At 45.4% G+C, this 15,165-nt stretch overlaps 1 protein-coding gene across 7 annotated transcripts in view; it reads right to left on the bottom strand.

Moving 5' to 3' along the window:
* The window catches only part of LOC144934140 (WD repeat and FYVE domain-containing protein 3-like), a 137,858-nt gene that overhangs the window by 70,142 nt on the left and 52,551 nt on the right, over positions 1-15,165 (bottom strand). For all 7 annotated transcript variants that reach the window (XM_078859611.1, XM_078859612.1, XM_078859613.1 and 4 more), the window contains 7 exons: positions 12,133-12,300; positions 11,569-11,681; positions 10,265-10,385; positions 7,457-7,674; positions 6,015-6,205; positions 3,883-4,017; positions 2,883-3,062 (listed from right to left, as the gene is read on the bottom strand). In XM_078859611.1, coding sequence (XP_078715737.1) covers positions 2,883-3,062; positions 3,883-4,017; positions 6,015-6,205; positions 7,457-7,674; positions 10,265-10,385; positions 11,569-11,681; positions 12,133-12,300 — 1,126 coding nt within the window. The remainder of the gene's footprint in view (positions 1-2,882; positions 3,063-3,882; positions 4,018-6,014; positions 6,206-7,456; positions 7,675-10,264; positions 10,386-11,568; positions 11,682-12,132; positions 12,301-15,165) is intronic.

Here is a 15,165-nt window from a genome sequence, read left to right as displayed (position 1 = left end):
GGCTGCAGGGATCAGTGCACCGATTACAAACAAACGAATCGAAAATAACTGCTTCTTACACGCACGACTACGACGCACATATCGTGAGCATAGTTTATTTTAATTGACAAAGAGATGCAGGGGCACCACAGTGGCGAGATGTTAACCTCCTCGCCTGGTTTACAGGAGGTCGTGGGTTCGATCCCAACCCTGACGCCTGTACATTTGAAATTTGCATGTTCTTCCCGTGGCCGCGGGGATTTTTCTCCGGGTCCTCTGCTTTTTCCCCTCCACATTTAGAATTAACATCATGCGTTTAGAGTATTTGGCTGCGATAAATTTCCACGTGATAAGCCACTTCCTTGAGCTGTCATTTGTGGCCAGGTCGTTTCTGAAAAAGAAGCTAATAGCTGAGTGGGCCTCACCTGGTAAAATAAAATTTAACAAAAACTTCATACAACAAAAAAAATGCCAAACTGGATCTGTCACATGCTGGGTAGACGCCGTGAACGTGTGTGAATCTGCCGAATCCGGTTATGCCGGCTCAATGAGGTGACCGCAACCAGTCCAGGTCGCCCCCAGGATATGGGCGGCTTAGTGTCCAACTGCACATTATGCAACGCCGGCCAAAAAACGTGATGACACGGCGAGGACATTTCAGCATATTTGACACTGCGTGCCTACAGCATGGGAGGTGGCAGAGAAAGCCCTTCAGGGTGTAAAGAGCAGTCTTAATTCACGAGCGACTCTTACGACGCTGATGGTGGCGTACGCGGGGGCCTTCAGGAGCAGGCCGACAGAAGGCAGCCTCGCAACACAAACCACCCTCATGACACGCCAACCCGGATGGTTATCCACGCAAGTCACGTGACCACGTGGGCTGCTGTATAGACAAGCAAGTAGAGCGATGCGGACTGCACACGCTGTTGTTACGTAACTGCCTATTGTTTAGGCTGCAGTTTTTTGCGACTTGATTTCCCTGAAGTTGCATTGTTATGTTGGACCGACAGTTCCTTTTTGAGTACAAGGTCACAGAAAGGGGGGCAAGCAATTGGGACTTTAGCAAGCAATTGGACTTCAAGGCATTACGAAAACGTCCACGTCTGTGACATGCCGAGGTTGCATTACTCCGCATGCTTTGAGAAAAAACGAAACCCGTGTAAAGGAAGGAAACCTCGCACTACTGTGCGAGTTGTCGCGTGCTTGCGCTCTACAGCTCTCGATGTCGTTCTCCGATATTTCCTCCATCCTTTGATGCGTGTTCAGTTCGTACTGCAGTGTCGCTCTGAATTCAGTTCGTGAAGAAGCTTCCAGGCACGTGGAGTGAAAAACGTCGGACATCGTGCCGAACAACGCGCGGTACGACGCGTAAACACGTCGAGGGAGCTAAATGAACGTCATTGTACCTGAAGGAATGTCACGCTCCTGGGGAAAAAAAACCAAGCGCGCTTACTTGAGTGGTACGCGTCACGAGCATGCAAGGAATGACCTTTGCACAAAACTGGTTACGGTCCAGCGGCCAAGAGAAGTGCAATGTGATGGAGAGGTTACAACCAGGGGCACAAAGTGAGAGTGAGATGAATGAATGAATCTGGAGCTGTACAATCCTGGAGGGGGTGGGGGGAGGGGTTGGGGGTGGCTTGGGGAGAATTCATTCAACAGGAATAGAAACTGGCGCCTGTGTGAGAGCGATGAGCCACCAGCCACGAGGTCTATGGGTAAGATCCAGGCTTCGGCCACATTTGAGCCAGGATCTCAAGAGCAACGAGCCGACGATATTCTCAGCTCGGTCACCACATGCCATCGGGCACGTTGCATTATGGAGTTTTACTCAACTTGGGCAAATAAATCCCTCGATGATACAGATTGTATTTCTGTGGGATGACTGGAACGTGGGGCAGCACTTCTTAAGAGAGCACGAAGAGGACATCACTTAATGCTGGGTTAGAGCGAGCTGCTGTAGTATCATCCTCAGCTATTCCTTGACCCAATTAAGTTCAGCTCAAAATATGACTCAATTAGCATAGTTTGGATATAACACGCAGTTTAATTAAATGTCAAGTTTTAAACAGGATTATAATTATGTTGTTGATGGTTATGATGATAAAAGCCCAAGTGTCTCCCAGATCAATCGCTGTGGGCTCATTTCACCCCAATAGGAATTGAACTAGCAATTATTCAAATTTCGATTTAAAGCTTTCGTGACTGCAGGGATTCATCTTCTTGGTTTTTTCGGTAAAGTCACGTAGAAGGGAAGTAATAAAATAATAAAAATGTATTATGTTTTATTTTTATTATTGTATTATGTTTTATTTTTATTATTTTATTACTTCCCTTCTACGTGACTTTACCGAAAAATAATAAAAATAAAACATAATAAATTTTTATTATTTTATTACTTCCCTTCTACGTGACTTTACCGAAAAAACCAATAAGATAGCAATTATTCAATTAGAGGTGTGCATTGATTCATCCCCGACAAAGAAAAATTATTCCGCTTCTGGGTCATGATCGAATAATCATGACGAATGTAATGGTCACTCATGGCGGCAGAGGTCATAACGAATCGGTGACATGCAACACATTCAAATTTAATGACGTCGCTTCTTAAGTAAGCGATTCAACGCGTGTATTGCGAGCTTAAACAGTAAATATTAATTGGCGAATCTGTGCGTAGTTACAACTCTGCTTCCAATAATTCGTCAAACAACTCCATCCGACTGCATCACCCGGCCAGAGTAATTGCACTAAGCTCTCACGAATTTAGGACACGTTACAGCCCACATGACGAATGCCAGCAACTGTTGCTGACCGACCAGAACCAGTCACTGCTGCCCACTGATTAACAGCAGTGACTGGTTCCCAATAACCAGTGGCCAGTCAGATGGCTGGGTGTAGCTCACCATCTCAGAGTGCGGGCGGAGGTTGTAGGGGAAGATGGTGGCAGCCAGGGAGCCCAGGAACTCGGGATGGGTCCACACGTTGGCCAGGCCTCCGACGTTGTGGTAGAGGTACTGCAGGAACTGCAGCTGAGTCACGGGGTACTCGATGAGCCACGAACCCTCCTCCTCGGCCTGCCAAGGCTTAAGGAGGTGGGGGGGGAGGCACAGGGGAGCAGAAGGACACCACAAAATTGCACCACCAATAATATCTGTTTCACCAACGATCACCGAGGCGTGCGACATTGGATCATTTGCTTTGAAATATTCGCTAAAAGCTTCGGGACATTTTGTACTCTTTTGTCTGAAATTAAATCCCCGGATCGTTTCCCTTGCGTGTGGTTTGTTTCGCCGTGTTTTTTTGGTTGATTCCTTTTCCATTTTTTGGAAATTGGGAAAACCTTCCTCAATGAAGGTGGATGTGGCTTTTTAAAATACATTGATATATTGTCTCCAACGATTCAGTCACCTCTGAGTAGTGTGTCTTGGTGCTCTAGTTGTGTGAAAGTCACGTGTAAAAGCATTCTCCAAATAATCATCATAATAAACAATCTGTGTCCGTACTCTTTGTTTTTTTCGGTAAAATCACGTAGGTATAAAATTAAATAAATTAAATCACGACGTTTCAAAAACTTCAAATCTAGATTGAATCTGTGTCCAGCTTGAGAAGTGCTCGACCACGGAAAGAGCAGCCGCCGAGAGCGTGCGCCGAATTCTCCGCGTTCGCAGCACAAATCTTCAACGGTCAACCATCGAGCGCGCGATTCGCGTCGCACGTACTCACGTTGCCGAACTTCTTCCGCGCTGTACGTAGCCAACGGCGCTAATCGTGGGTGCGCGTGTATCGCGAGCGCACTAATCGAAGGTGTCGACCAGCAAAATCGTCGACGTCGACTCCTCGGGGGGGGCGTGTCGAGAGCCACGGCGGGGCACCGCCCGCGCGTCACGAGAGATGTTGCCACACCTGGTTGACGGTGGAGCGCAGCATGGCGAGGAGGGTGAGCACCGCCTCCAGGCACGGCGCCGGCACGGATGGCGGCGCCGAGAACACGCTGGGCGGCAGCCCCAGGCTGTAGCGCCAGATCGAGTCAAGGTCCAGCTGTGGTGGAGGGCAGCACGCAAAGACCAAGATCCCCCACGGTATAGCCTTAACAGACTGTTGGGGCAAGTGCTGGTATTGGGCACCGATGAGGGTGTGGGTGGCCAATGCCAAGCCTGACAGCCTTTGTCTCCCCAGTGCTGATAGTTACACAGGTTTTCATTTAAATCTGAGTTGACCTAGGAGAGGCCCAGGACCATTCAAATATTTGCCACTGTTATTGGTCGTGAGTGGGTTGTCGGGTTTGTAGCGTTGTGCGTCAAGCAGCGCACGTCCACCGGGGGGAGGATACGCACGCAAGCACCCCAAGTGCGTGCGTATCAAATTCCGCCGTTAACCCTTTGACGAAAACACGCACTGCTGGCAGGATAGGTTGCTGCAAGCCAACGCTGCTTGCTTTGCTATGCTGCATTGCCTTTTTTTGTAATCGCAAGTCATTGTCTTTATTTGTAATCACAACTGCCTCTTGCCGAGATTCAGACAGCTCGATCGCGGGATTGATTGATTGGATGGAATGAGGGAATGCGGTTGCAAAGCTTTAATGGAGAATACTGAATGCTTTGTTTTCTCTCACAAATGTTTTGTTTGTCGATTATTGGCATGACATTCCCGAAATAGCTATTGAAGCAGACATAATTTAGCAGACTATTCTTGAAATTGAATTTAAGGATACAGCCATTGAAGCAAAAGAGAGGTACTGTACATAAATGATGATAGGTGACAAAGAGATTCACTTAACAGGTCTTTTTTAACCCTCAAATGTTTTGTGTTTTAAGATTTCATGCGACGTATAAGTCTTGCTGGTGTGTGTCTAACTCAACACACAAATTTACCCCGGGCCCAACTTAGGCAGTGAAGAATGTATGACTCCAAAGTCTCAATGGGGAGGGGTTATCAATGCTTTGCGTGTGTGCTGACACACTGAACGTACACTTCACCAATTCAATGTTTCCACTTACATTCCAACTGCGCCGTCGGTGTCATGCCACCACGGGGTAAACAAATTGACATCGGAAATCTCACAGACAAGCACGGCACCTCAATTAACCCACTCATGCAGTCTCCTCAGAAGGCCTCTTCATGCAAACCGGCGCTTGTTGTATGTTTAATCAAACTGAAAATGTTATTTCTCAGAGCTGGCATTTTTTTTAAAACGAAAACACCACAAATAGAATTGATGACTGGGGGTAAGACTATCGGCTAGCATCACTTTGTGAATCCATTATATTATATTATTATATAATTTTATTATGTTTTATTTTTATTATTTTATTACTTCCCTTCTACGTGACTTTACCGAAAGAACCAAGAAGATTTGTGAATCCAGTTTCACGATCGGTGGCCGAAACCCAGATTCGAACCCAGCGTCCCGTACCCCATCGCCCGCTTAGCTCACTCATCGGCAGCATTTCAGACATTGGCCAGGCTACTTCAAAAGCTCGCCACTGGGCTCACCAACCTCGACATCACCCGTGCAAATGCTGCCGGTCAATTAGAACTGCCTTTTGTGTTTAGTTCGTTGTCCTTCCACCGTGCCTCCGATTGGCACGGTTGGCTACGTACGGTGCGACAAAAGTTCAACATGCAGTAGAACCCCGCTTAACGACCATCCCTGTAACGACTAATCGTGTAACAATAGGCCTCCATAGGGCCCAATGTGTCCGCTTACTGACCTTTCCCCTGTTAACGACGGACTGTTGTAGGTAAAATAAGTAGTAATTTATGCATTGATTAACCATATTTCTTTTAATATTATGTGTTTATAATGTTGTTTGCATCTTTATGTATTAATGTCCATTGTGTTTTGGTTCAATGCTATCGGAACGAATTAAGCCTTTAACATGTATTTCCTACGCTCGCTTAACGACCAAATCACTTAACGACCGTTTCGTGGAAACCAATTACCATCGCTAAGAGGGCTTCTACCCGACATACATCCCCCTCCTCGTAGGAGAAGAAGCGTTCCGAGCGGCAAGCCGGCCGGCAGCCCCCCTCACCTGCACGTTTTCGGGAACGGAGGTGATGGGGCGGTTGAGGAAGAGGGCGAGCAGGAAGAAGTAGAGCTGCGGGAGGCTGGCGTGGCTGGGCAGGCACGAGAGCAGCACGGAGAACCCGGGGAGTAGGCACGCCTCGGAGTTGATCTCGCGCGGGATGACCCCACCGCCAGGCCCCCGGCCCACGTTGAACCCTGGGATTGCCAAGGCAACGGTCGTCGTCAGAGCGACGGCCGACAAAGTTCTCCGACGAGGGGGTCACATAGCTGCAGGTGCTTTCACTGATGTCACTGCGGCTGATGTGACAGAAACTCACCGAGATAATTTCTAAACTCATGGTGAGAGATGAGCACGTTAACCTACGATGAAGTTCAAGATAGCGTTATCATCTGTTTTTTTTAAACAGGGGAATGCTGAATTTCGATTTAAAGCTTTCGTGACTGCAGGGATTCATCTTCTTGGTTCTTTTGGTAAAGTGACGAAGAAGGGAAATAATAAAATAAAAAAGTTTTATTTTTATTATTTGATTATTTCCTTTCTACGTGACTTTACCGAAAGAACCAAGAAGAGGGGAATGCTGCTTAAGGCATCGTTCCAGGATCAAGCGGTTTCATTTCTGTCCAAACAATGAGCAAAAAGGCCACCGATTTTGATCTAACGACTGGCTCCACTTCAATGGTGAAGCTCACCGCTAGAATCAGAATATTTATTGACACTGAAGGAATCCGATGAGCTGTAAAGCTCATCTGTGAAAAAATTAACCCGTAAAAACAAAGTTTTTCACTATAAATCCTTTATATGCGTGGTGGCTAGAGTCCTCTCGTCCTCTGGCTTGAGATGGCTGCCACCTATGGGTCAGATGATTGCATGCCACCATTAAGCAATTGGTAATTAAATATAATATTTTTGTCCTAAAAAGTGTAAAATTTTGGAAAAAAAATTTCACGAAAAGTAATTGTCACGCACAACGAGTCTGTGTGGAAAATGTCAGCTCGATTGGATCACGGTAAGTGGGTTAAAAAACGACCGAAATATTTGCACGGTCGTAAGCAAGCAAGCAAGCGCGCAAGTGAACTTAATAAAAATTAACCCGTAAAAACAAAGTTTTTTACTCTAAATCCTTTATATGCGTGGCGGCTAGAGTCCTTTCGTCCTCTGGCTTGAGATGGCTGCCACCTATGGGGCAGATGATTGTCTGCCAGCATTAAGCAATTGGTAATTAAATATGAAAAAAAAATTCCCTAAACAGTGTAAAATTTTGGGAAAAAATTTTCACGAAAATTAATTGTCACGCACAACGAGTCTGTGTGCAAAATGTCAGCTCGATTGGATCACGGTAAGTGGGTTAAAAAACGACCGAAATATTTGCACGGTCGTAAGCAAGCAAGCAAGCGCGCAAAAGTGAACTTAATATAAAGGATTTAAAAAGAGATCCGTGCCCTCACCCAGGACGGTGGGCGTTTGCCCGCTGACCAACGCCTGCGTCAGGTCAAGCCACCCTCCTCCTGGCGAGCCCTCCTGGAATCGCCGCAGGATGCCTCCGTTGCTAAGCAGCGACACGAGGATGCGCATCGCCACGGTAACCGTTGCCGGATGCAGGTGGCCCTGCACGAACAGCAGCAGCCAGTCGAAGCCCAGGATTCGCAGCATCTCCTCGCAGGCCCTGCGCCAGGACGGGTGCAGAACGTTGGAGGGTCGGGGGTGGGGGGGTTACAGACGCGGATAACGAGGAGGGCGGCTGGTGGAAAATGTTAAGTCACCACAAATTCTGGCGACGGTCATGAAAGAACTGCTTGATAGATATCTGCATTGAAAAGTCAATGAAAAGCTACGATTTTTCGATTTAAAGCTTTCGTGACTGCAGGGATTCATCTTCTTGGTTCTTTCGGTAAAGTCAAGTAGAATGGAAGTAATAAAATAATAAAAATAAAACATAATAAAATAAAATTCTCACGACGTTTCCGGCCACAACGCAAGTATCCGTCCTCAGGTGGAGAGCAGGTCTGTCGAGGAGACAGCGTCTGAATATTTTATTATGTTTAATATTTTTATTATTTTATTATTTCCATTCTACGTGACTTTACCGAAAGAACCAGGAAGAAGAAAAGCTACGAGTAATGCATATTTGTACATGCATTCCGCGTGAGTGTATTGCATGACTTCCACAGCCCGGTGAAGAACGTCATAGAAGCCACACGACCCACGGGGTGTGGGGAGGCTCTCGTTCCAGCGGTGGACTGACAAAAGGGCTCCACGTGTGCACGCAGTGTCTGCTTTCTTTACACTTCGTTTGTCTTTCTCCTGTCATACGTGTTATGTGTATCGTTTATTGTTCAATTTAAATCACAGTTCCTATGATCACTGTTGTTACATTGTCTTCATAGCTTTATTTTAGTGATTTGAAAACATATGGTTAATCTAAATTGTCTTATGGTTGTTGTTGTTGGCTTGCACCACATTGTGATTTTTTCACACAGCGTTTTAATAAAAATATTTTGGGAGGGAGGTATTTACTGGTTTATTCCAGAATGTTTCTGTTACGCGTCATCGCTTTGGGATGTTCTGTGTTCATATTTTGTTTGTTGCGGTTGCACCCGACTCAAGAGCCGCATGGCTCACAGGGCTACACACCTAATCAATGAAACTTGAAAACTTGAAACTTGAAACTTGCTTGTGCTACGGTTGTGCTAATTGCATCTTCTCACGAGAAGGAGTGCCCATTGGAAAGTCCTTGCAGATTTTTTAATTTTAGAACTTTCGTGACTGCAGGAATTATTATTTGTTTCTTTCGGTTAAGTCACGTCTAAAGATAAAATAATAAATTAAATAATAGAATACGACGTTTCGATTGCAACACAAGCAATCATCATCAGGTATAATGAAATAGCGACATAAAATCTAACCAGAAAACTATAGACTTTATGTCGCTATTTCATTATACCTGATGATGATTGCTTGTGTTGCAATCGAAACTTCGTATTCTATTATTTAATTTAATTTATTATTTTATCTTTAGACGTGACTTAACCGAAAGAAACAAATAATAATCCATGCAGATTGAAAACTCATTTCTTTAGAACTGTTTTGTTGTTCCATGGGAACCTCCTTTGCCAATAAAAATATGATAATTGGTTTTTTTACCCTTCTATCTGGCAACAAAACTGACACCTTTTTACAAGGAGTCATTGTTTGCATAGACCGCAATACCTGCAGTCATAATACAAACAAAAGACATAACTCTGATAATGTGCACTGTCCTTGAAGTTGATTGGTCCACACCCGAGACAGCTTTCCTTAGAGCCTAGTCTCACATGCCTAGTCTCACATGCCAGATAGAAGGGTAAAAAAACAATTATCATGTTTTGTTGTTGTTGAGTTTGTCGTCCTCCCGTGCCTCCGAATAGCACGGATGGCTACGTAGGGTGCGAAATAAGTTCAACACATATACATAGAGAGCAGTGCATCACCCTGCACTACAGAACAGCTTCTTTCTTGGTTTCTTCAAGTTGATCTATTTTTACCCACATGCATGCCCCACTACAGAGTCGTGTTTATTGAATGGCAGTTGAAACTGATATTGTTAAATTCCTTAGAAATGGAATGTGGCCAAATTAAGTGAAAAAAAACTACTGTTTTGTGCATTCATTGATGATGATCAGGCTGCGATCACGAACGCACGACAACTTGAAAATCAGGTTTAATCACGAGTGAGTGGCTTCATATTCAAACTCAATATCGCAGCAGTGCAGGCCCATTGCTCTGACCCCCTGTGCCACACAGACATCTCTGGTGTTTTCATTATTTATAGATGGAAATTGAAAGAAACAAGACGTAACCCTCTTTAAAAAAATCGTGTACACAACAGGATCCATAATAGGGGTTTTTTGGGTTCGATTGCGTAAATATAAATGTCGTTAAACCCGCCACCACCCGACACAGCCAATTAGTAAGGTTTGTCACGTAAACAGAACATGCCAATGCGTTACTAGTACAGCAACACGGGTGTGTTGAAGAGTAAATCCACAACATTTAAAATTTGAGTACGACGCTTCGCCAGTAATTACAACCAGCATCATCAGGTGACAGCCAGTTTGCGGATAAATCATCCTGTTTGTGGTGGTGGGTTTAACGACACATTGATATTTACGCGATCTAACCCAGAAAAACCTCTATTATGGATAATATTGGTCGCGAAAGCCTGCGCGTTAAACACACAACAGGATGTTTGTTCAACGGATTTGGAAGTGGCTCACGGTTGGCTTAAGAATTCCTTTTCGGCAGAGGTGTGGAGCAAGTCGAGAAGGACCTCGAGAAGTTGGTTGCGGAGAAAAATATTGCGGGCAGACACCAAGCCCGCACCATCCTCCTCCATACCTAGACGAATCGACACGACAGCAGCCGGCGTCGTCACACAAAGCCACCGTTCACAACGATGAAGATGTCATCTCAAATTTCGCTTTTTATTACAGACGCACGTAATGACAGAAATTCACAAATACTCACCCGAAGCCAACGTGTAGCATAACGGTTATTACAAAAATAGGCCAAGGTCTCCGATTGGAGGAAAGAGGCCTCTACACAGCGATTGGTCGGGAAGGCAGGCTTTGAAGTGATTGTAGGAAAAGGGTTTGAACGAGAATAGGCGGGAAGTGGAACCCAGAGGCGACGGTTGGGATCCCTTAGAGGAGAAGGACAGGGATTGGCTAGGGGGGAAAAACAGTGAGGGAACATTCGAGAAGAGGGGGTGCTGGAATGATATAGAAGGGGGCATTCGAGGGAAGGGATGAGCTTCAAGCACAAGCACGAAGCCCGGACCTCGTGTTGTTACTGTGTTTGTCTATGGCAGTATATAGTACGGAGGAGACCCGTGTGATGTAAGAGAATAAAGTTTAGCTGGAAGCATATTATATTTTTTGCGACATAGAATTGTAATGTATTACTTACTGTTAGTAGCTCAGCTTATTGGAGAGTATATTTAGTATACTGATGATACTATGTAGTTTATACTTTAGTTGTTTACGTGGTGGTTTAGCTACTGCAGCTACAGACTATTAACATTCCTTTCCTTTATTAATGCTTCCCCCTATCCCCTCCCTTTGATGCTGCTAATCCTCCATAATGCACGGGCAAAACATAACTTTCAACCCCTCGCCAAACCTCATACGCATTTCACAAGTAGTACTAATCGCATATCTGCATTTTCCATAAATATGCTAAAATTCCTCTTGATATTCAAATTATTTTGTCAAGGCGCTCTTCCTCCTCCCTCCCAGCTTAAATATACGCTCCAAGCCTGGGGTGTGTCATTCAGACGCTGTCTTTCCGACAGACCTGTTCTTCACCTGAGGACGGGTGCTTGCGTTGTGGCCGAAACGTCGTGAGAATAATTTTATTATTGTTTTATTTTTATTAATTTATTATTTCCATTCTACGTGACTTTACCGAAAGGACCAAGAAGAAGGCTCCTAGTAGTTCGTCGTTCGTGTCGTTTCACATACGTACATTAAAACAAGAAAAACCAGCGGGGCGCGTGAATTATCGCGAAACTTGCACGTGCCTTCGTTGTCGCTCAGAGCGTCGTCGTCGTCCTGCGGTTCGTCCGCTCTGAGCTCTACAAACTTTTCGGAGACAGAAAACGTCGGCAACGTGGAGGCGAGGAACTGTCCATACCTGGGTGGTGGGGAGGGGGGAGGGATTTAAAGATTATTTTGTTTCTTTAAATGGTTTACCACAACGTTTGAATTATGATAATCCGAATTTAAATTAAATTGCTCACACATTTATCAATAACACTGCCTTGAAAGGAAAAAACAATATTTTTGATTTGCAACTTTTTTGGGGAATGGCCCTTTCTTCTAAGCACATTTAAAAATATATATCCTTTAGAGAAGGGTCATTTGCCTGAAATGCCACCTTTTAAAGGCAGTATTGTTGACGAATGTGTTAAGTATTTTTTTTATTCAATTGTGTTCGGGCACCAATGCCAACAATCTGTTGAATATTAATTCCCTCCGTGTGTGTCTGTGGCTGAGTGTGCTTGTATGTGCTGTTTGGGTGTCTCCTGTGTCTATGTGCGTGTGTGTGTGCGCTGCCCTGTCAAGCATGAGGAGTTGCTGCTGACCAGAGCATGTCGTGGCTGCTGGGGAAGCCTTGCAGGAGGAGACTGAGTAGGCGTGCGATGGACATCACAGTGGCCTTGGACAGGGGCAGCGTGTGGTCCTTGAGCACGTGCAGCAGCTTGGGCACCAGCTGTAGCCCCAGCATGATGCGCCGCAGCTCTTCCACATCGCTGCGTAAAAGCACAGGGTGGGTGTGTGTATAGCGATGGACCGAATCGACGTCAATAGTTATTTTACAAACAGCGCAAAAACGCGTACAAAGAGCACTCGGCCTCGTGCATCATTCAGAAAAGCGATCAACAGCTCCTTAAGAATTGCATTCTGGTCTTCTTTGTCTTAGGTCACCGTCAAATAAATTTGAGCAAAATGTGACCGACTGACGAGCAGAGGTGAAACAGAGACACAACGGTAAAGGCCGGAAAACCATTCATTGGTGCTGCCCTGGCTGCCTCAGCTGCCCCCGGCTGCCCCCGGCTGCGCTGGCTGCCCTGGGGCTCATTGTTATTGTTTCTGGGCCATGGTTGCTTCATCGTGGGTTGTACCCGTGGCGTTTCTCTCGAGCCTCTTTGTCATGCCCCGTCCAACCAAAATATTCAGGCCCTAACCCATAACCCAAATATCTGCAATGCAACACTATCAAATCTGTAAATGACGTGAAAAAACAACAGAATAATCATGCCGGCTATTATAATAGTAAAAAAACGAATAGCATTTCCTGAAATAATTCATTGTTGTCCTTGATGGTGAGCGAAGGTAATAATAGGATGACAATACACTTCTCGAGGAAATGCTGCTGCTGCTGGTTTTTTTTGCATGCTCACAAAGGCTGTGTGCTTTTTACCACACGTTCCTCATCCCGAGTGAAATGCAATACTCTATCCGCTGTGCACCACACAGTGCGCATACCCCCTGCAATAACCCCGTGCGTGCGTGCGTGCGCGCTGACGACAGTTGCCGAGGATGCGTAATTACGTGTACTTTAATGAGCGCCCATGGGGCGGTGGGGGGGGGGCAACCCCGGGAAAAAAAGACCCGACCTCCAGAACGAGGGCGGAACACGGGTGCGGCAGGAAATGAAGCCATTCACGAGCTTGATTCATCGCACGCATTCCTCGCCGAGGCCCCACCGGGAGCCGTGGTAACTCAGAGGGCGCCACGGTGGCGAGATGTTAACTACCTCGCCAGGTATACGGGAGGTCGTGGGTGTGATTCGGACCCTGACACCTGCTGTATATTTGGAGTTTGCACTGTTTCTCTCCCCGTGGTCGAGTGGATTTTTCTCCGGGTCCTCCGGTTTTTCCCTCCGCATTTAGAAACATGCGTTTAGATTATTTGGCTGCTATACATTTCCACATTATAAGCCACTTAGTTGATCTATCATTTGTGATAGCAAGGTCGCTTCTGAAACATACCTATATAGCTCAGTAGGCCTTACCTGGTAATATAAAAATTGTTTAGTTTTTAGTTCAGTTTAACTTTTTTGACAAAATGGGAATTTCAAGGAGAAAACCACAATTTACAAACGTGGCTTTTGTGCTGTACAAGGAAGTGGTAGAGCGTGTTTATATGCAACGTGGAATAAACCGCCATGTGTTCACATACTAACCCTTGAGAATATCTAATTAAAGTTACGTATGTACAGCGCAGTGGAAATAACATGAATAACAGGTAAGTGAAAATACCATAATCTCGTCGAATAATTTCATAAGCTTGCTATTCTTTTAGTGATATTTTGTTGTTATTTTTCCAGTGAAACGGATCCCATATAAAAAAAAAAAAACTGCGTTACAACTGCAAACTGCATCTCTGGGTTTAAACTCTCAGACCATGTATGTACAAAGTCTATTCGATAAACTGGAACACAGTGGCTTCATCAGAGCTGCCTGCGAGAGACAAAGCAAATGCAATCCGTGCAACTTCCCGACGGGAATACGGGTCTCATGACAGCCTGGTACTGCTGCATTACAATCACACACGCATGGGTGGAGAATGTAACATTTTCCACCGGGTTTTGGCAAAATAATGTCAATCTCTCAATCTCTCCATTCCCAGCGTTGGGAGGCGAAATTGCCACGGAAATTTTTTTCCGGACATTGCGATCAAATGCGAATCTGTCCCCTTGTGCCGAAGCACTCCAGCTGCCAATGGCACCACGAGGACAATCCGCGTGAAAATGGAAGAAGGATAAAAAAAGATAAAAAAAAACCCTTCCCCAATCGGAAGGAATGAAAAAATCCCCGCTTTTGACAAAACGAGTGGCAAATGGAGCAGCGAGGACAGATGCCGCGGTTCCCACAGCCAACTGGGAACTCGGCTAGGCGGCCCGTGTATGGCCTTGGGCTGTTTGAGAATTTGTATCGCAGCCTAGGCTGTCTGTCTCCATAAGCCTTGGGTCTAATCCATCCCAGCCCCATCCCTACGTCCCCCTCCCTATGCTCCACGATGACCCTGTCGGTAAGTGATGTCAAAGAAGGTTTAACACAGGTTTTAGTTAAATTTCGATTTAAAGCTTTCGTGACTGCAGGGATTCATCTTCTTGGTTCTTTCGGTAAAGTCACGTAGAAGGGAAGTAATAAAATAATAAAAATAAAACATAATAAAATAATTCTCACGACGTTTCGGCCACAACGCAAGCAGCCGTCTTCAGGTGGAAAACAGGTCTGTCAAGTAGACAGAGTCTGAATGGCACGCTCCAGGCTTGGAGCGACTATTTAGCTACTGACATCGGCTAATACAGATGACGAGTAATTTTCGTCCATTTCCCTCGGCAGTAAGGTGACTCTGAAGGTGAATTAAACAAGGGATGCCAGTGGACGTCACCACCGAGAATGTGCTCAATGGTACACTTGGTGCTGGGTCTGGCCTTTTATTCTGCCATGATGGCGAGTATTTGGCTGCTGTACATTTCCACATGACAAGCCACTTCGTTGAACTATCATTTGTGGCCAGGTCGCTTCTGAAAAAGAGCTTTAGTGCTGAGTGGGGCTCACCTGGTAAAAGAAAAAATTTACCCGTAAAAACAAAGTTTTTCACTA

The sequence above is a fragment of the Lampetra fluviatilis genome, chromosome 9 (assembly GCF_964198595.1).
Source record: "Lampetra fluviatilis chromosome 9, kcLamFluv1.1, whole genome shotgun sequence".
Classification (NCBI taxonomy): Eukaryota; Metazoa; Chordata; class Hyperoartia; order Petromyzontiformes; family Petromyzontidae; genus Lampetra; species Lampetra fluviatilis.
The sequence above is the reverse complement of the archived record's forward strand: the minus strand, read 5'-3'. Positions and strand labels throughout refer to the sequence as shown.